Here is a 20,198-nt window from a genome sequence, read left to right on the forward strand (position 1 = left end):
AGATATCACCTGAGCCCCAAACGTCACTGTGCTTAATAATTAGGAATGTATTCCTACTTTTTAAGTATGAGCCCACTCCTAATCTTTTAGTATGTGAGCCAATAAACACTTTCCTTTCATTGTAAGCCAAATTGAATCAGACTTCCTTCCCTCACAATTCAAAGTCCTAACTTCATGAATCCTTTACTTTCCTTCATAGCACTTTCCCGAGTGCAATTTTATTATTTCTTTAATTCCAGTCTCTCTCCCTAAACTGTAGTCTCCTTGTGAGCAGCAGCATCTCATGTACCAATAGCTGCATTCCCAAAGCCTAGAGCAGTTCTGACCCTTAATATCGAATAACTGAATAAACAACTCAAGCCAAGTATTTTCTTAGTTTCCAAAAAGCTTAAGAAGTTAACATCATGGAGCTATTTTTATGTGCATGAGAGATAGCTGTTGTTTCAAGATGATAATACTTATAGGCTGAAATCCACTCAAATTTACAAAGTATATGTAATCACTTTCTACAGAGTTAGAAATTGCCCATGAACTCTAGTTTGAATGATACCAAGGCCTTCTTTTTCCTGTGTGAATTGGGCAAACTAGTTTTCTAAGCCTTATTTTGCTTACCAGTGAAAAGTGCTCACCTCAAGGCAGGCAATCATAAATGACAGCCTCTTGGTAAGTTTAATTACTATTAGTACAAAGGAACTAACCAGATAACCAGAGAGAAAAGGGAACATATATAGTCAGTTCAAAACCAAAGTGCTTGAGTGGACAAAAGCAAAGGCCAGGGCTGCATAACACTGACATTTTTATTAGAATTCATTTGTAACAAATGGAACTTGTGTCAGCAAAGAACTGATTTTCATACAGACTTCTTTCGCCACCAATGTAACGAAGTAAGAAAATAAAAAGCACGCCTTTCATTCTGTAAAACATTTACGCGTACTACTAATTAGAGGTAATTGTATTTTTTTAACAAGCCATTTTACAAGTTATTTTTTTAAATTTTTCAGTCTATGCATCCAAAACGAGAGCAAAGAACACAACTGTTATTATCTTTGTAAAGACACTCCAAGCTTGAATGGCAAAGCCACATAGCAGATGGATAGGATGGATCTGTAGCCTTCTGATCTCTGCTGGAGTATCAGGGCACCCATAAACCCAAAGGAAACCAAAACCCAAAAAGAAAAAAATAAAAGGGAATTAAAAATAAAAAGGAGGGACTAAAACAAAGCAAACCCAAAAATAAACAGGAAAGAAAAAAATCTGTTACTGAAGAATTTTTTCTCTTCCTGTGTCTATGTTGTGTTATTTACATACACACAAATGAATTTCTGAAGCAGTTTCTTACAGATGGGTTCAAGTAATAACATTATTGGGTGTAGAATCAATAGGGCAGTGCATAGTACAAAGGTATAGAAAGTGCAAAGTTCCCTAGAGGCCCTTCCCTCCCCTGGCTATCCTTGCCGTTGTCTAACCATGCAAATCATTTTTAAAAAAGAGCTAAAATAAAGTTCTGTACAAATCACTTTTTATATATTTTGATTTTTTTTTTTACCATTGTAACTAATTACAAAATTATACATAACTACACGTACATAGGTAAATAATAGCACCGTACTGGTTATGATGATGAAAATAATTAGAAACTTGAAAGTTTATGGTAATGGTAGATAAAGATGTTTACCTGGGAAAATCAAACTAGAATGGTTGTACAGAAAAGCACAGAGTGGAATGCACATCAATGACAGGAAGGGAGTTAGTTCTCGGAACAGCGCCTAAACAATAAGATCTCTGAATAGTCTCTGCCTCGTTTGTATGGTATGCATCCCATTAATTTTCTTCTTGTGATTATTCTCCTCTTTCCCTTTGCCAAATGGGCAGTTTTCATTTCAGGGAGAGAAACTGCTCATTGGTCAGTCATTCTGGTGTGTAATATACACCATCAGATTCTACATGTCTAACGTGGCATGTCTGCAAGTCTGTCTGACCCCCTTTGTTTCACTAAATGAAAATCACAGCACTCAGTAATCTGGCACTTGGATAAATCTCCAAAAGATACAAACTAAAAGATAGTAACAACAGATCCACATAGTGCACATTCTTCTCTGGTTCTGATGTAGGTTAGAGAGTCTCATTCTGAGGTAGCCTTCTAGATACTTTTTTTTTTTTAACATTATTTCTTTTTTCTTTTTTTCTTACTTTTTTTTTTTTTTTTTTTTTTACAAAAGTGCTCAAATATGATGCTTGCAAGTGTTTGGTCTCTTGGATTTCATTCTGCTAGTGATGGTAAAATGTGGAAAACAAAATCCTTTTATGCTGAACATCAAAGAAGCTAAAATTAAACCAAAATGTTATATCTATACCAAAACTCTTTAAGAGTTCCTTGGATATTTTGAGGGTTCTTTAAAATCATATAAGATATGGCAAACTCATGCCATTTTCCATGGCTTCCTATAGCAATTATGTTGGAAAATTTGGGATTATGTTGGAAAATAGATAATTGTTTAATTTCCCCTTTTAGAAAAATCCTAATGGATTAGTAAATATATTCCAAAGTTGACAATGATATTTGTCACTAAACAAGTTTGGTGCAGTTACTGAATGTTCCAGAACAGATCTGGCAGGGATTCTAAATAAAACAAGTAGCTTTTCCTGATGTTGGCAACCATGAAAAGAAGGGCCCTGATTATCCAAGTGCTTTGGGCTGGTACAATCACTAACATCCCCGACTTAGTTGAAAACTAGGAATGCATATTATTCAAAGAGTTTTTGTACATGTGGTAAACAGATAATGCTTTAATTGGAAAAGTAACATATAAGAACAACTAATGAAAATATGAACCGAAAGCTAAAAAGAAATGCTATTAAAATAGGCATCAATTATAAGGCACTCTAAATGCATAACTAAAACCAAAAGAAAACAAAGTACAGCACTTCCCAGTTGTGCTGTATGCCACAAAATGTTTCTGACTGAACTGAGCAACATGAGTTTGGCTTTGCCCCTGTTACATATCATAAATGCAAATTTCATAGCACATACTATAGACAATATACGATTGAATACATTGTTTTTTTAAACAACTTGATAGCTGATATATTACAACATTCTCCCCTCCTAAAGGGATATGCACTGACCTTTCCCACATGCACACCTCTTAGATATTTAGTAATTTTTTTTATTGCACTAGAGTGTTAGAAATATTGAACTTTTTTGGAAGCCTGGCTAACAAAAGGATATTTGTGAATATGAGTAGGTGGGCGGGAGGAGACTGGATAGGAAATTAGGGGGTGAGGCTTGACAATCACTGATGTGCATTCCTCATTTCCCTTAAAATTAAAATTTTATGATATTAAGAAATACCCATATGTCATAAAATCAATAACAAATTGTAAAAGATGTTTATAATAGCTTCTCTACCTAAAAACAACCACAAAAAAACAACTAAAAAACCCCAAAACTAATTCATGGAAGAACTGAATGATAGCTCTATCTATCTTTTTGCGTGGACACACTGTCTATATGTACATAGACACCCTGTAAAATATGGATATATATGTATGTATGTTAGCAGCAACTTTATACTTTGCGCCTCCCTGTTGATTCCAGAAACAAAACAGAACAAAACAACGTTCTCTTTGACTATTTGAAGAGAATGGGTACTTTCTCACCAACCAAAACTGAACAGAAGTGTGAAAGTAATATCTGACAAGACGGATACTGTAGATTAAGAATATTGCACAAAAATGTGCAAATTTTCAAATTATTGGATATTTCTACAGCAAGATATTACAGATAACAGTTCTACAGCTTAAAAAAACCTACAATTTGGAAATAAAAAATGAAGAGTTATGTAACTTTTTTAAAATTCACTTTATCGAATGATACATTTGTTAAAAAAAAGTTTACACAGTTAAAAATGAAGCACAGGTCAGCAGTATCTTTACAATACTAAAAAACTAAATCAAAGACTTTCTTTTTAAACATTTCCCCCCGATCCCCCCGTAAAATGTTATTATGAGCAGTATGGTGGGAAGGGACGATGTCGCAGCAGAGTCAATTTGTCACAAGAAGCCACACTGGCAAACATCTTGCACTGAACTGCAGGACTCTGGCAATTTCTCCTCACACCTAACAAGCAATCCTGAACAAGATGGTGGTTCTTTGCTGTGATTTCTTCTTCCCTTTATTTTGAATCCTTGCGGTATCTGTAAAAATCCTTCAGATGCCTCACCAGTCAGGATTCTCTTTATTATTTTTTCAGGTTAGATTATTAAACTGTGAATTCTTGGTCCACCCAGAAGAGTTTGCTTTTATTTTGTTTTGTGTGTAATAGTCCCACTAAGTGGTAGTTAGCTAGAAGTTAAGAAGGACTTCTCAAGTGCCCTGTATGGCTCAGAAGAGACTCCGTGGATACTGAAGGGCCTGCAGTAAGAACCCAAAGTGGGTTAGGGGTTTCTACGTTGCATAGTGATCAAAGCTGCCCAGGTACTCCAGTGCGGCTCGGTAGCAGAACTGGTACTGGTCCTGCAGGAGACCAAGCATGGGAAGAATGAGGAAAAAGGGGCCATGAGTCCATTTTAATAGAAAGATGAAAATCAATATTCAAAAACAGACGTTACATCTGGATGGGGGCAAAATCACTACTCTCACCAATTAAGTCAATCCAATGACCAATCCGTTTCAGTGAGCAAAGAATGATCAGCCACGCAGGCTGTTTGTTAACTTCACCAGTCGATTTGACTAAAATCGTCTCCTAATTCCAAAGTAGTAACAGCTAGAGTGAACACTATCTTCCAGGCAAGTGTGAGTTGTTCTCCAAGTAGTACCAAACAATTACCACCACTGAACATGGGAATGTATCACTGTTGTCTTTTACAACTATCTATTTGTGGTAACTTATTCTCAGTTTGGTATCCCAAGACTGGCTGTCTATATCAAAAAATAGCCGTGTCGTTTGGCCTAATTCAGTGTGATTGCTAGTTATCTGTTATAGAAAGGCCCATATTAAAATATAATAACTTGAAACATGTCCTTTTTCAGATAGGGAAGAACACTGTCATATTGGAATAAGTTGGGGCATTGTTGGAGAGAGAGAAAGAAATAGAGTTTTTGCCATAAAAGAAACTTATCTTCAGTAGCCAATGGGGCTGAAAGTAGATAGTTTCTATTTTGCTTAAATGTGCATTTTTTTACAATAAAAATGGTAATGCAAAATAAATGGAGTTTGCTTTCCTATGTTGTCACAGTAAGCTGCTTGGCTAAGTGTTAAGAGTTTTTAAATGTCCAATTTCCCTCTTCCACCCCCAACACCCATTAAGTTTGTCAGGCCGACATCATGCTTTGAGTATTGCAAGCCAGATACCTGTGCTATTTTGAAATCACAGTTTGGAAGATATTGTGGGCAATGAATTTAGGAATACATATAGAATATATTTGGTGGCCTTTTGAGGAACAGAAACACTCACTCATATTATCCTTAGAAATGAACAGTCAATAGGCCAGACTGTCTAAATCACAAAAGATGAGAATTTCATGATCAGTTATTGGAGTAAAAAATGGGGTATTAATTTCTCTAGGGCTTATCCAGGATCCAAATATTTAAAATGACCATAGGAGAATAGAGAAGTAAAATGGGCTGAGGGTCTGTTATGTACCAGGCAATGTGCTTTATAAAGTGGTCAAATAGTGATAATTTATCATGGTTCAACCTAATATATAATCTAGCATAACTTCCAAAACAACTGTAAGACTTTGAAATTGTCACTCCCATATACAGAGGGGAAAAAATGAGGTTCAAAATATTGAACAATTTGATGGTTTTCCTACAGTATTTTCCTGTATTTTGCTCTGGTGTTGAGAGTCTCCAGGCTCTTAAGAGGTTCTGGTTAGTAAAATCTATTATTTGGCTCTTGAAATGTGATAAATTCATGGAGATTTTTCTCACCTCTGTCTGTACCATGGCTGGTCGTTGTGTTCTTAACATTTTGACAGTCTGGAAGATATCTACAACTCCTTCGTATCTCATTCTTTCCAAAACAATGCTTAATGTTATAAAGACTCCAGTTCTTCCAACGCCCGCACTGCCATAATAACAAAGACAGCGTTACAGGATGTGACACTCAGAGTCTTGACCACATTCGCTTGGAAGTAGACATATATGCACCCGCTTCCATATTACACCAGGTTCTTCCACAGCAATGTTCAGGAAAATGTGGTATTGGGTTCACGAAATGACTACTCTTGGGATAATGTGTCATGGTAAAATGTGAGCATGAATGTGGAGTAATTAAGATTAAGTCCAATACAATAGAATGCCTTTTCAACTGGGATTCTACTCCATTTTGGAAAGATGTAGGAAACATAAATATTGCAAAATAAATAGATTCAGGGAAGGATAAATAAAGTATAGGTTAATACTCTTCATGTACAATTCACAGCGCTTACCAGAACACATACCCTCCCCAGTGTCCATCACCCAGTCACCCCATCCCTCCCACCCCACCCCCACTCCAGCAACCCTCAGTTTGTTTCCTGAGATTAAGAATTCCTCATATCAGTGAGGTACCTCTGAAACAAATAATGCAATATATGTTAAGAAAGAAAAAAAGAAGAAGAAGAATGTAGCAGGAGGGGAAGAATGAAGGGGGGGAAATCGGAGGGGGAGAAGAACCATGAGAGACAATGGACTCTGAAAAACAAACTGAGGGTTCTAGAGGGGAGGGGGGTGGGAGGATGGGTTAGCCTGGTGATGGGTATTGAGGAGGGCACGTTCTGCATGGAGCACTGGGTGTTATACACAAACAATGAATCATGGAACACTATATCTAAAACTAATGATGTAATGTATGGGGATTAACATAACAATAAAAAAATTAAAAAAAAAATACTCTTCATGTAGATCCTGCAATTGTAGACCTTGCCTTCTTAGTATTTTTAAAGTATGGAATACCAGATAAGGTGAGATAAACTCGACCTCTTCAAGTTTTCTAGTGTATTATTTACTTCTTGTGGTCATGATCTATGCAGGATATTTCATCACTTAGAAAGGGTATAGACTATTCAGATTGAGAAGTCAGTTTTGATATGAGAAAACAGATTCTGTTACGGGTTTTTTGATATGGGATCCTTATTCAGTCATTAGAAGGGTCGGTGAATATTTTATATTTATAGACCGTGTAAATGTATATACATTTGTTCTCTCTCCTGAAACTGAAAACTTTAATAGATTCTCAAAAGGTTCTCTAACCTTTTTAAAAAAAATGGATGAGCCTCACTGAGCTTATCTACTACTTTTAGATGTTCAGCAGCTAAAACACCAGGATTCTTTCTACCATATTAGCAAGGTTTTGAGTTTGTTTTCTTTATTGTTTTAAGATAATTCCAGAATGTTCACTGCAGCAAGAAGAGAAAATTAATTCATAGCTTTTGTGCTCTTAAAAAGTAGGAAAGCATCTGGAGGTTTAGCTAATGAGGAGAAGAGTGAATAATCTGAAAAATCCCTACATTTTTGGATCCTAATTAAATGGCATGTGTAACGCTTGGGTACAGGCTGTAGAAAATGGATGGATTCATTTACTTGGGGATGTAGCTGACAGGCATATATAAATAGTGTGTCCCTTTACAAATTGGGTTTTCTAAAGAGCCCAAACAGAAATGTTAAGTGAGGCTTTAAAATCCATGGGCAGTCTTTACAAAGTGCCTGAGGATGTCCAGGGGCGGTGAAGGCTCTCTGTTAAGATGGAGTAGATGACCTTGAAGGTTCCTTTCAACCTTGAAAGTCTCTCTTACTCCTGAGAAGCTATGATTTATGATTTTTTTCTTTTCTTTTTTTTTTCTGAATGGCCCAGGTATTCCCAAGTCTATATTTAACCTTGATTTGATTGTTCAACTGTATTGAAATACAGGGTTTCTGGCTTTCTACTAGATGTTTTCAAGAAAATAACAGACACTGGCCTTATAACTTCTGAATGTGTTGACTTTACAATGCTAGTTTAATAAGTTATAAATAAAGTTAGTATTTTAAGGATATTCCCAGATAAGAGAAACTATCTAGAAGTCATGTGTATATATATGTACGCTGTGAGATAATAGGACATAATTAAAATCCATATACTAAAGGAGTATTTAAATCATTCTGTGACAGCAAAAGCAATGGGAAGTAACACATATTTATAAACTTATGGGGTAATGTCTAAAGTTAAATGTATATATTAAATATATTCTTTTTTTATAGCTTATGCTAGAAAAGTTTGAATTAGCATTTGGGCAAATTATGTCGAAAGTGAAGGGGAATATCCAGGTAATTTCAGTCCAGTCTATATCATCTACTTTGTCTGAATATTTGAGTCCATATGTTGTTCCCTACATGATCTTTGGTTGTCTAGAGTAATCAAACTCAACACAAAGCAAATGTGAGTAAAGAAGGTCTGCTACTCACAGAATATATCATCCCTGGGGAACACCATGTGCTCAAAAGGATCTTAGATTCTAAGATTCTGTCATAGAGCTACATGATGACAGAAGTGAGGCTAGAATTCAGCTATCTTAAAGCCCAAGTTGAATATTTCTCCTATTTTGAGAGCTTGTCTCCCCTTTCACTAAGAATCGTAGTTTGGAATCTTTCTGTCTTTCTCTTTTTCTTTTTCTTTCCTCCCTTCTTTCCTTCCTTTTTTCTTTTTTTTTTTTTGAAGCAAAGTAAAATTTTAAACTCTCTCAAGATTTTGACCACAAAGAGATTAGACACTGAGACCTCAAATTGCTAGAATCTGAAAATATATTAGTGTAAATAAAATTATTTACAAAAGGAATAAAAAAATCCTTTTGCTGGAAGGTTTCTGCATAACAACTTCCCAAAGCACTAAATTTATGGTGAGTGTCCTTTCTGAACCTTTTATTTGCTATTTCTATTAACTTCAATGACTTGAATTATAAAATGCTGTGGAAACTATTGAAAATAATTAACTTGAAGGTGCTTCATTTTCTGATATAGCAACAATTTTCAGGCAAATTGCAATTTTAACCGAGGTACCATTCTAATCACTTACTGACTGGCAAGAATTAGTATTGTCATTAAGGCTGGGTAACTATTTATGGTTTTCCTAAAAAGACAAACACAGGAGATACAGAAAGACAGTTATCATTGTAATGCCATGGAAGTAAAACAAGTAAGAGATGATTAACTGAACAAATTTTCACTAGCGGATGTACCAACAATTCCTGTTAAGGTAAACTAGGCAAGAGGGATGCCTGGGTGGCTCAGTCGGTTAAGCATCTGCCTTCGGCTCAGGTCACGATCCCAGGGTCCTGAGATCGAGTCCCACATCTGGCTCCCTGCTCAGGGAGGAGTCTGCTTCTCCCTCTCCAACCACCTCCCCCGCCCCGCTCATGCTTTCTCTCTCTCTCTCTTGCTCTCGCTCAAATAAATAAATAAAGTCTTTAAAAAAAAAAAGGTAAACTAGGCAAGGAAAAACACAGTTTTGTCTTTGTTACAAGAGGTAAAATTTGGGGATAAAAATTTTACCTCTGGTTATTTTCATTTTATGGAAAGAAAGAGAAATGAGTCCTTGCTTAAGATTTTACAATATATTTCTGAGAATAAAATATTAATTACACAGATTCACTCCAATAAGCCTGTACTGACAATGAATAGACAACAATGCACATTTTCAAAGTTATTAGGACATTAATCACAAATGGAAACTCATCATTCTTGATTCTTCGCTCACCTGCAATGGACTGAAATGGGCCCATCTTGGCCAAACTGCTCTTTTGTTTTATGGACTTGGCCAATGAAGTCAATAAATCCTTCTCCAGACTTTGGCACTCCTTGCTCTGGCCAGTCGGTGAACTGGAACTGCCTCACTGTTCGGGACTGACCGTCCTTTAGAGAGAAAGCCACATACCCAGCCACAAAGAAGGATGCCAGGAGGATTCAGCCAGTGCACAGACCACAGCAGCAAGAATGATTTTTTTTTTTCCAGAGAGGAAAAAGGGGGGGGAGGGTAAGAAGAAATTAAAAACATGGTTAACTAGAAACTCAGTTACATGTATGTCTTATCTGTTATTAACACTGTCTACAGCCACATATATTTAAATTGCAAATTTATTCTGGAATGCCCAAGTAAAAACCTGGGTTCTTGTTAAAGAATCATCTAGTTCCCATATTAGTAAATGCTTCCGAGACCCAAAATTTGCCTTCAAAACCAAAGTGGAACATATATACTCTATTTCAAAAATTTCAGAAGCCAATAACTTAATATTGAAAGGAGCAACCAGGCATGTCATCCAGACCAGAGATTTTGCTACTGTCATGATAACTTCACATCTGCCGTGCTTGCTTATTTCTAGCACTGTCAAGTGACAAATAGTGACGCTGAAAGGATCTGACACAAACTGGGTAGCTGTTAACTGGGATGCCCCACATGTCTCAGAGGCATACAATTTCTAGCCATGGCAGCCTACACAGCATGTGCTATGCAACTATGCTGTTGAGTGGGAAGTGAGGTGTCCCTCAAGGAGAGGAAAGAGATTATTAGCAAATAAACACTCTATTCTGAAAAGGACTCTTCTGGCTGACCACAGGAATTAAGGCACTGATCGGGGGGCTTAACAGACAGACCAACAGTGGAAAGAAAACAACCTGGATAGAAGAGGAGTCTTTTCTAAAGTGATTAGGCAAAACTGCTCTGACTCATGAAGTATAAATGGTTTGAGAAGGAGCTACTAATGTGCTTCTGATTCCTTCTAGAACAGTGTTTTCAGAAGCACAACAAAAGCAGAAGGGACCCTCTGTTTACAGAAATAGGAGTAACAATTATGCCCACCCACCAACTTTCTTTTCTGAATCCACTGAGAGGGAAAGAATCCAAATTCCAAGCTTAGAGAGACTGATCTTATTTGAAGAGGCCCTGCTCCTAGTTAAGGTTTCAACTTGTTCCTCCTTTCCATTTTTGTAACAGCTCTTTCCCCGTTAAAGGCCTTTTGGATATGGGTGTGTATGTTCCCAAGATTCTGGTCAAGTAGACAGAGACACAATCTTTTTCATTCAGTCCTATTGAGAGGAAGGGATGGCTTAGCTCAACTAGTCTTATTTCCATAGGAACAGGGCATATTCCTGACTGTCATCTTTTGATAAAGCAGGGAGATCACATTAACTTTGTGAGAACACTCAGGAATATGAAAATAACTGCTTGACCCCATTACTAACTTATGGATGGTTATCACGGAAGCATGATTTACTTCCCTCTTTCTGGAAAAGGCTTGGAAAGCACAGGAAGGAAGCCAAAGGCTAGGTAATGCAGATTTGTCCTCCTCTAAATATCCCAAGGATTTCACTTCTGACCACAGTTGCTTTTAGCAGCAAGAAGAGGTCATGTGCACAAACCCTCACTATTTGGAGGAGAGACCAGCTGACTCCATTTAAAGGTTACCTGTTTAACAAAACTGCATTCCAGGTGCCAACTTGCTTTCTAAACTGGAAAGTTAAGATTAGAAACACACTAGGAACACAAACAGCAAATGCTATGGCAGCTAAGAAAATTCTAAAATCACAGGGAGCCTTTTTTAATAAAAAGAATGTGAACAAGTTCTTCAATATTTCTTTTGCTTTTTGCGATCAGATTTAATTTGGGCAAGCGAGGAGTAGTAAAGAAGGTGTCTCTGCTATTTGCAGAGACTGGCCCCGAGTCTTTATCATCAGAAATCGTTGGTGAGTTTGCTTGGAATGTACTTAAGATTTTTCACTCATATATCTATCTTCAAATTCTGAAAGGGCACTTTTTTTTTTTTTTTAAACAATGGGATGTTCACCAAGGCATGCTTACTTGGGCAACTCAAAAATGAGCCTGATAGACTTAACTGCTACTTTGAGTATGGTCACCTTCAGAGTAGTTAAGATTTCAGACTTTCTGGGATTAACAGGTCCGTCACCTGGGCCAACCAGCCTGCTAACCAATTTCTCCTTCATTTTAGGTCAACAGCCAGGGCACAGCTTTGGGGATTAGCAGACAATCTCTAAACATGAGTATTGGTTGGAAAAGCTCCTTTCCAGAAAAAACAATGGATCAAGTAAATAGCTCTGTCCTGGAGTTTTATTCAACCCACCTACTGTGACAGTTCCAAAAACAAAGCAGGACTATGGACTGACCCCACTCTCTCCTAAGATGTGTTTGTAATCATGGTTTGAAAGTGGCCAAAGGCAAGGATATTAAAGTTTATGCATAGAACATCTTACATCAGGGCTGAACCTTGGGCTCAGCAATCTAGATAAGAAATGCGGAATGAAAATTAGCCAACAAGGGTCATGGGTGCACAGCTCTCATGGACAGACACATTAGCACACTGAGGAATAAACCATGCCAGGAATCAAATTAGAATGTGCAAAGCTTGTCAGAGTCTTCTAAAGAATGCCATTTGCTCTGCAGTTTTAAAATCATACCAAATTAACCTCCAAGTCCACATGACCTAAAGGGCTTTGCAAAACAACAACATATTTACAGCCTCAAGTAATGAAGAAGTCAAAAAGCTCCAAAGAGAATGAGCTGAGAAAGTGAATGTAAGCACAGCCAACCAATCAGTAAATGCTTCCCAGGACACACACTTACCAAGTATATCCCCAAAGTTGAGCTGCCAGATGTTATGTTTGAATGGAAGCCAACCCTGGGTTTGTGAGAACACTTGCCAGACAGAGGAAAAGTTACTCTTATTTTAAAAAACAAAACAGTCCTCCAAGATCAGTTATTTCTTTTCACTTTGGGAATATGGTCACTCGGCAAATGTTTCTCCCAGAGATGCATTTTAGACTGCTTTTCAGCTAATGTTTAAGAACATAAGATTGGTCATCTTACCCTAGCATCTGTGACCTTGAATTCTCTTAGGATATATTGTGGCATGTTGTACTCAGCCATGGGATCTACAACAAAGTACTGGTATCTTGCAGATCGTTCTGCTGGCCAGTATTGGTGACATTTCTCCTAAAAGGAGAGAAGATTAATGGCAAACTATACAATGTACAAATTAAATTTTATCTATCATCTATCAATCTATATATTTAATTTCTTTCTCTCATTAATAAAAGTTCAAAATTCAAGGCCATTCCAATTGCATGTGACCCATTTTCTTTTTGAAACCATAAGTTCCTTGAGAATAGGAAAATCAAATGGTTTAATATTTGCTCATGGTATCAAGAACAGTACTGGCATACAGTAGCTTATTAATACACATCAATTGAATTGAATATTTTGAAAGCGTTAAGTGTCTTCATACTACAAGTTCTCCAAATAATAACGTCGGTCCTTGGATGTAATGCTGGCCCTGTCAATCATGCACTGCACCACCAGAATAGACTTGCATCACTGTGTTATGGAATGAATAGAACCATCAAGTGTGAATGCAGAAATAAAATTCTATATTGATCTGGTCCAGTCTCCCTTGTTAGCTGAGGAAACTGGAGCCCAAGCAGTTTTAATGATTTGGCTAAATCTTGCAGAGATTCAACTATGAATAGTCAGAATAGTCAAGTTACTTTCCTAGTTTGGCATTTTTTGCTCTCCATCTATACATTTATACAAAGAAGAGAGAAAGAAAATATCTTAAGCAAACATAGCAAAATGCTTACATCTATTGAATCTAAGTGGTAGGTTCTTAAGTATCTCTAATACTATTTTATGTATTTTTCAGAATAATCATTTTCAAAAAGTAGATCTAAGATGACCAGATTATATATATCCTTGGAAAAACTGTAACTTTCTAACACCCTATTCAATATGGGGTGGAGGGTGGGCAGGTAAGAATTTGCCTCACAGATAAAAGAAAGTCAAGTTTCTTCACACAGAGAAATGATGGCACATTTGCTCATGAAACTCCAGCTTGTCCAGCATGAAAGGAAAAAAGACTATGCCGAGAGCCGGGACCTAAGTCAAACAGGGACATCTATTTCTTTGCTCCTATGATCATGCTGCACTGGAAACAAAATACTAGATCTTTCTTCAAAGCACACAAATTAAAGAACTTGATGTGGCTTTGCAAGCTAAAAACCAACACAAGAGTAATGAATGGCCCAGAATGTGTCTGGAGAACTTCACATCTCCAAGAAATGATGCTGGCCCTTGGGTTATTAAAATGAAATTGTGATTTCTTCATGGAGTGAATATCTTATGAAAAGACACTCACTCTGCCCATCTCACGCAGCTTGGTGAGCATCACGACAATGGTGGAATTGTGTTCCCAGAGCATTCGCCAGAAGTCTTCAGTGGTCTCTGCCAAGGGCCCCTGGGTAGCGATGTAGGCTTTCTGTTGTCTGAATTACAGAGAATAAAAGTAGCATGTTAAAGTAATCAGAGAACATGCAAAGGTTCACATTTGATATGTAAACATCAAACCCACTAATGAAAACTGAAAACATATCATCAGGGCAATTGCAGTAAGTGTCCATTAAGACTGTGTAATCAAATGAGAATATTTAATACATTTGGGGGCTTTGCAAAAGAAATTGTTTTGTTAATATTATGATGTATGTCTTTATCATTATTTAAATTTTAGTGCAACACTAATAACTCAGTTTCATGTATCATACAAATCACTTAAACAGTGGTGTCTCTTCATTTTGTAGATAGGATTCTTACACAATCTATTAAATTTATGAAATATGGTGTAAAACAGCTTCTTCATTAACTCCTTCCACAACCAAATGGCTTCTGAGGAAGAGTGCAGAAGGGCAGATTAAAGATTCCGTGACTGCTTCTTCTTACTCCTACCAAAAATAATAAAAAACAAATACCAAGGGACTGAATGCTGACCTATGCAGAAAGAAGATGCTTTGAATTGAGATGAAATTCATTCTGGCTGTGAAACTAGGGCACATGTAAATATCAAGGCTTTGGACTGTCAGGGGAGCAAGAGTATATACCTGTATCCATCAATAAAACTGGCATTGATGTAATCAGATCCTTCTACCCCTCGGATAGGCTGCAGGCATACCCTTGTGGATTCATATGGCATAATATTAACAAGGCGATTTTTGAATTTATTACATGGAAGATTGGCACTGATGAATCTTGAGGTGTGAGCTTTAGAGCTGGCTAGACGCTGTTAAATAGAAGAAAAGAAAAAAATCTGACAAAGATAATTTTAGCCTACAGTTAGATGCAATGTACTCAAGATTTCCTCTTTAGATATAAAGCTTGTGTTTACTTTAAAGCAAAGGGCTCTTCAAATTGCACTGCTTTTCACTTCTACCTAATGATTCCACATAGCATACTGAATTTTTAAATATGTTTTGAGAGTATGATCTCTCAATTTAAATTAGGGTACAAAAGAGCTTGAGGTATTGTTAGGAAGCAAAGAACAGAAAAGGGAAAGAGGAGGAAAGTGTTTTATAGTTAGACACCTGAGAAGGTCAAGTGAATCTTGTAACTTCAGAATTTGAAAGGTTAAGAAAGTGAAGCCGCTACTCAAAGACAATCCCAGAATGACTTGCTCCTGAATTACCACATCACATCCCATATCGTACCTTAAATTCAAGCTCCATTCCTGTGACATTCTCTCCTGTTTCTATTTGTGTCAGCTTCTGAATATAGGCATACAAGTTTCTAGCTGGCACTTCGGTATTTCCACAAGTCACTGCTTCTAACAGTGCATCATGGATAAAGATGTATTGGTCTTCTGTTTGAACCATGTAATTCCTCTGGGCTCTCATTAAAGTTACATGGCCATAAATATCTACAGTTTTTTCATGCTTTATTCTTTCTAACATGGCATCTATTACGATGAAACAACCAGTCCGGCCAACTCCCGCACTATAAGAAAAACAAAGAGAAAAGAAAAGTCCAAATAAATCTATCAGGAAACCAAAACATAAAAATTTATTTTAATTCTTACTAAGTAGGTTTTAAACCCATTAATTCTTTTCAACTAGCTATTGGGATTATTTCAGAGCACTCTAAAATAAAAAGTATTATCAAGTCACTACAACCAGAGGATAAGGAATCAAATACCAAGTAAAATTAATTTGGTTTCAAAATGTAAAAACATTAAATCCATAATTACTGTGGTCGTTGATCATGTAACAGAAAGTAGACATTATTTTGAAACTGTTATAAAAAAACAAACATTTAGGTTGTTTATATTAGAAGATATTTTTAAAAATTGTTTAAGATCTAATTAGGCTATATCTTTTTGTAAAACTTCTCCATCTATTTCAGTTCAATTTGTGAAATAAAAACGAGAAAATCACTCAGTCTGAAACATTTCATATTCTAAAACCCAGCAAGGAAGTTTTAATATTAACTTAGTGGGAAATAGATAATTAAAATATTAAAATGTTGCACACTAAAAAAGGTACAGGATATGTTCAATGAAAATAATTTCCTACTAAAAAAATAATCACTAGAGAGTAGGTGTGTTTTTTGTTTTTACTCCCTTCTCCTCCAAAGTTGAATATATTTTAAAATTCTAGGTGAAATTCAAGTATTCTGTGTGGAAAAATAAAAACCTTAATCTTTGTTATTGAAGAAGCTCTGAGCTTTTTTTTAAACTCCATTACTTTGGGACTTACAGGTCATTTTCCAGTTGGTGGAAACTGATTCAAACAAGAGAAGGTGAGAGAGTGAGCAAAACCCAAAGACAAGATCCGCTGTTCCAAGGAGACAATCTAATTTACTGAACTGGATTACAGTCACGTGGTTGAAACATTGGAATTTCCTCAAGTGTAGAAAAGAATACTAACAAAATAACACATCTGTGCTCTTAAATCTCTAGGTAAGCCTTGTTTGTCTCTTATCAAACTCTTAAGAGTGAGTCTGTTTATGTGTCAAATATGGTTGAATCCAAAATATTTTTCTCCTCCTGATTATCGATATTTACCTGGCTGGGAAACATGTAATCAACAGGAATAGGTATCCATCACCACCACAGACACTAAGCAACAGACAGTCTCCTTCATTAGCTACATGCCACTGTTTCCTGTCATTTGTGTATCTATGTGTTCATTTATTTATCCATCTGTCCATTGACATATCCTTCTCTTCATTCAATGAACAGCACTTTGTTAAGTAATATAGGGGGTACAACATTAAAGATGACTTACATCATACCTTTAAAGAGCTCAGCATCTATCAATGAGGTAAAAGTTTACTTAACTATTTATACTAAAAGAGAAGAAGAAGAAGAAGAAGAAGAAGAAGAAGAAGAAGAAGAAGAAGAAGGAGAAGGAGAAGGAGAAGGAGAAGGAGAAGGAGAAGGAGAAGGAAGGAGAAGGAGAAGAAGAAAAAGAAGAAGGAGGAGGCAGAGGAGGAGGAAGAGGAGTGGGAGGAGGGGGAAGGGGGAGGAGGAGGAGGATGTGTCAGTTTTGTGGATGATGTGGCATTTGAACTAGGACTTGAAGGACAGGAAGGATGGGGGAATTGTGGAGGCTAGAATAGCAAAACAGAAACAATGACTTTTGTAGTCATACTGTTGGCTCTGGGAGTTACATGTGAAACTTTTCATTGACCTAGTGAGGCACTTGTACAAGGAATGTACAAGAACTCCAAATGGATGAGTTTAGTGAGCACTAGGGTGTCTGACACAACTGAAATGGCATTTCTCTCTAGTGCCAAGTGGCCACAAGGTGTTAAGTAAGCATTTTGTAACAAATAATACCTTCATTTAACTACTGAGCAGTGCAGATCAAATCTACCTTCCACAAAGTGACATGACATTGAGATGTAATGCAAAAACCCATTGAGACAAAGAGTCTTTGAAGTGACAGAACATTTTTTAGTACACAATTAGAGACCTGATGCACCAAGGTCCACATCTAGTTTGTTCTACTAGTAAACCTGTGAGATGGGGAGTTTTCCATGACATTCCCATCCCCCCACTCTCTCACCCACCAGGCAGGATTAATCATCCTCTGTTCCAGATCACTTAAGTCGAGTGTCAAATACCACCCCAGTACAGTCTCAGTTACATCGCATTATTAATTAGCCTGGTGGGTCTGTCATCCACAAATCATGGCGCATAACCTGAAAGCAGGAACTATATTTTCTATTATCTTTGTGTGTCCTGCACCAACCATGCAGTCGGTGATCAATAATGTTTGTGAAATAAGAAAATAAATTAGTGATTGGCATCAAAGGCCTTATGTAATGAGCAGCCCATCCATGTTCAGTAAGCCTACTGAGGAAGCAGGACCCTTCAGTTAATGAAACAGGACTGAGGAAGCAGGAATCTTCAGTTAATGAAAGAAATCCCACATTTGACAAAGGCTCAGAATTGTGCAGAGAATGCCCGAAGACTACTCCACAGTGGTGGGTAGGGACTGGAAAATGCTTTGCGTGGCCTCTGTGTCTTGGTCTTCTGATCTGGGAAGTAGCCCCCCACACTGGGGAGGTTCTAAGACTATGAGTAATACCTTTTTCTCTTTTTCTGTGTTGTTTTTCTTAATTGTCTTCATCCCAATTTTGCATTGTTTTTAATTGGATACAACTTCATGCTGTTCTTTATAGTGGAAACCATGCCATAAGCCTCATAACTGAGTCCTAAATATCAAGTCAATTCTAGATAATGGCAGGGATATTTCCCCAAAATATGCATCAGGGACCATTCTCAAATGTCTGGATGATGCATAGATCTATAATCAGACAGAAAGATATCACAAAATCTTGGAAAACTGGTAGGAATGACTCTAGTTTCAAACAGTAGCAACCTCTTCAAGGTGGTAATGAAAGAAAAAATATGTGCCTGAGTCTAAATTACAAGCTGTGGAAGAAAAGAAAGAGGAGAGTCTATGACTTGTGCCAAACCCATTTTTTTCTCCCCCAAATTCAAAATACTGTTAACTGCCCAATCTTGTGTATTCATATGTAAGATAGGAAAGGAGCTGACCCTTTTAACTTACATGTTACCTCTTCTTTAGGAGGAAGAGTTCTTGGGGGTTTTAAATGTTAGAAAGTGTCTCTTAGCTTGAAGTAAGATCATGAAGTTCAAGATACTTTTTCCAGATACCAATGGCTGGGTGTCCTTGAGAAAGTCGCTTAACCTCTTCCTTGCTTTCCCGTTTTTCTTAAATCGCGATAATGGTAATTAACTCTAGTTAATTACCTAGTGAGTCTTAAGGCTGAATTAAACATAGGGAGTGTTTTGCAAACATAAAGGAACAGACAGTTACTTTGTAGGTACAAACTGCATTTTAAAATTCTACCTCTGAAGCTGACAAAAGGAATAGGTAATGTTAATGCTGAGAAAATTATGATAGAATCACTGCAGGATCATTTAAGATTAGGCTTTCAAAAATCTTGCTTTAATCTACCCCCTCAAGCCATTCTCCCCTTTCTCCTCATATTTCCAATAAATAATACCTTACATTGGAAGAACTTTCTGCTTTCACATATATTGTCATGGTAAATGAGATGGCAATAAAGCGCCTTCCCACCATAGTGCCTGGCTCCTGGAAGGTATTCAGCAAAGGTCTGTCAGTTCTCTTTTCCCTTCTATGATTTATGACATTTGGAAGCTGCCCTGAAGTCCTCCAGCTCATGGTAAATGGCCAAAAAGGAACTCAAATGGAGGTTGCACGGTGCTAAACTTTAGCACCACATTCCATGGCACTATCTTTGCTTCATACTGCTTTCTGCCAGTTGGGTCAGGGAAAAAGAAAAAGGCACCTTTCTTGTAGCCCAGCCCTCTAGAACACTCCTTTAGCAGTGTTCATCAATCCCGAATGCAAGTTCCTTGAAAAGTATTTCCTCCTGTGCCACTGAGTATGGGAAACAACAGATACTCCCCTTGCGGTTGAAGGTAGGAAGGGAAGTGATTAATAATGATCTCCAATACAAAATCACCTTAAACATGCAGCACATGGAATGAGCCAAGAGGAACTGTGACTCACATGTAGTGGTTCCATCGAGTCCCTGACAGGGTAGAATTTCTAGCAAGTTGGAAACCAAGACAAAACTCTAAATGCCATCTTCAGAAATCTACCAGCATCCCTTTAGACTGTGCCTCAGTAAGTGATATTTTTTCTGTTTAATGCTTGTACTGATTATCCTCATGCTTCTCTGGATTTTTTCCATTTGTATCTCTTTCTCTAATTCACACACCTCAGCCAGCTGTCAAAATGTAGATAATGTCCCCAAAGTTCTGTCCTCCTTTCTCTCATTCCCCTTCATGATTCAGCAATAATCTTCAAAAAAATGATTTCTAAAGCGATAGCCCTTTCTCTGAGCAT

At 37.1% G+C, this 20,198-nt stretch overlaps 1 protein-coding gene across 43 annotated transcripts in view; it reads right to left on the reverse strand.

Annotated features, from left to right (window-relative positions):
- Nucleotides 1-779: 779 nt before the first annotated feature.
- PTPRD (protein tyrosine phosphatase receptor type D) overlaps nucleotides 780-20,198 on the reverse strand; it is a 2,297,676-nt gene continuing 2,278,257 nt past the window's right edge. For all 43 annotated transcript variants that reach the window (XM_078062238.1, XM_078062257.1, XM_078062277.1 and 40 more), the window contains 7 exons: nucleotides 15,501-15,786; nucleotides 14,898-15,076; nucleotides 14,162-14,288; nucleotides 12,838-12,963; nucleotides 9,718-9,872; nucleotides 5,937-6,072; nucleotides 780-4,516 (listed from right to left, as the gene is read on the reverse strand). In XM_078062238.1, coding sequence (XP_077918364.1) covers nucleotides 4,448-4,516; nucleotides 5,937-6,072; nucleotides 9,718-9,872; nucleotides 12,838-12,963; nucleotides 14,162-14,288; nucleotides 14,898-15,076; nucleotides 15,501-15,786 — 1,078 coding nt within the window. In that variant the 3' untranslated portion in view covers nucleotides 780-4,447. The remainder of the gene's footprint in view (nucleotides 4,517-5,936; nucleotides 6,073-9,717; nucleotides 9,873-12,837; nucleotides 12,964-14,161; nucleotides 14,289-14,897; nucleotides 15,077-15,500; nucleotides 15,787-20,198) is intronic.

This window comes from Halichoerus grypus, chromosome 14 (genome assembly GCF_964656455.1).
Source record: "Halichoerus grypus chromosome 14, mHalGry1.hap1.1, whole genome shotgun sequence".
NCBI lineage: Eukaryota > Metazoa > Chordata > Mammalia > Carnivora > Phocidae > Halichoerus > Halichoerus grypus.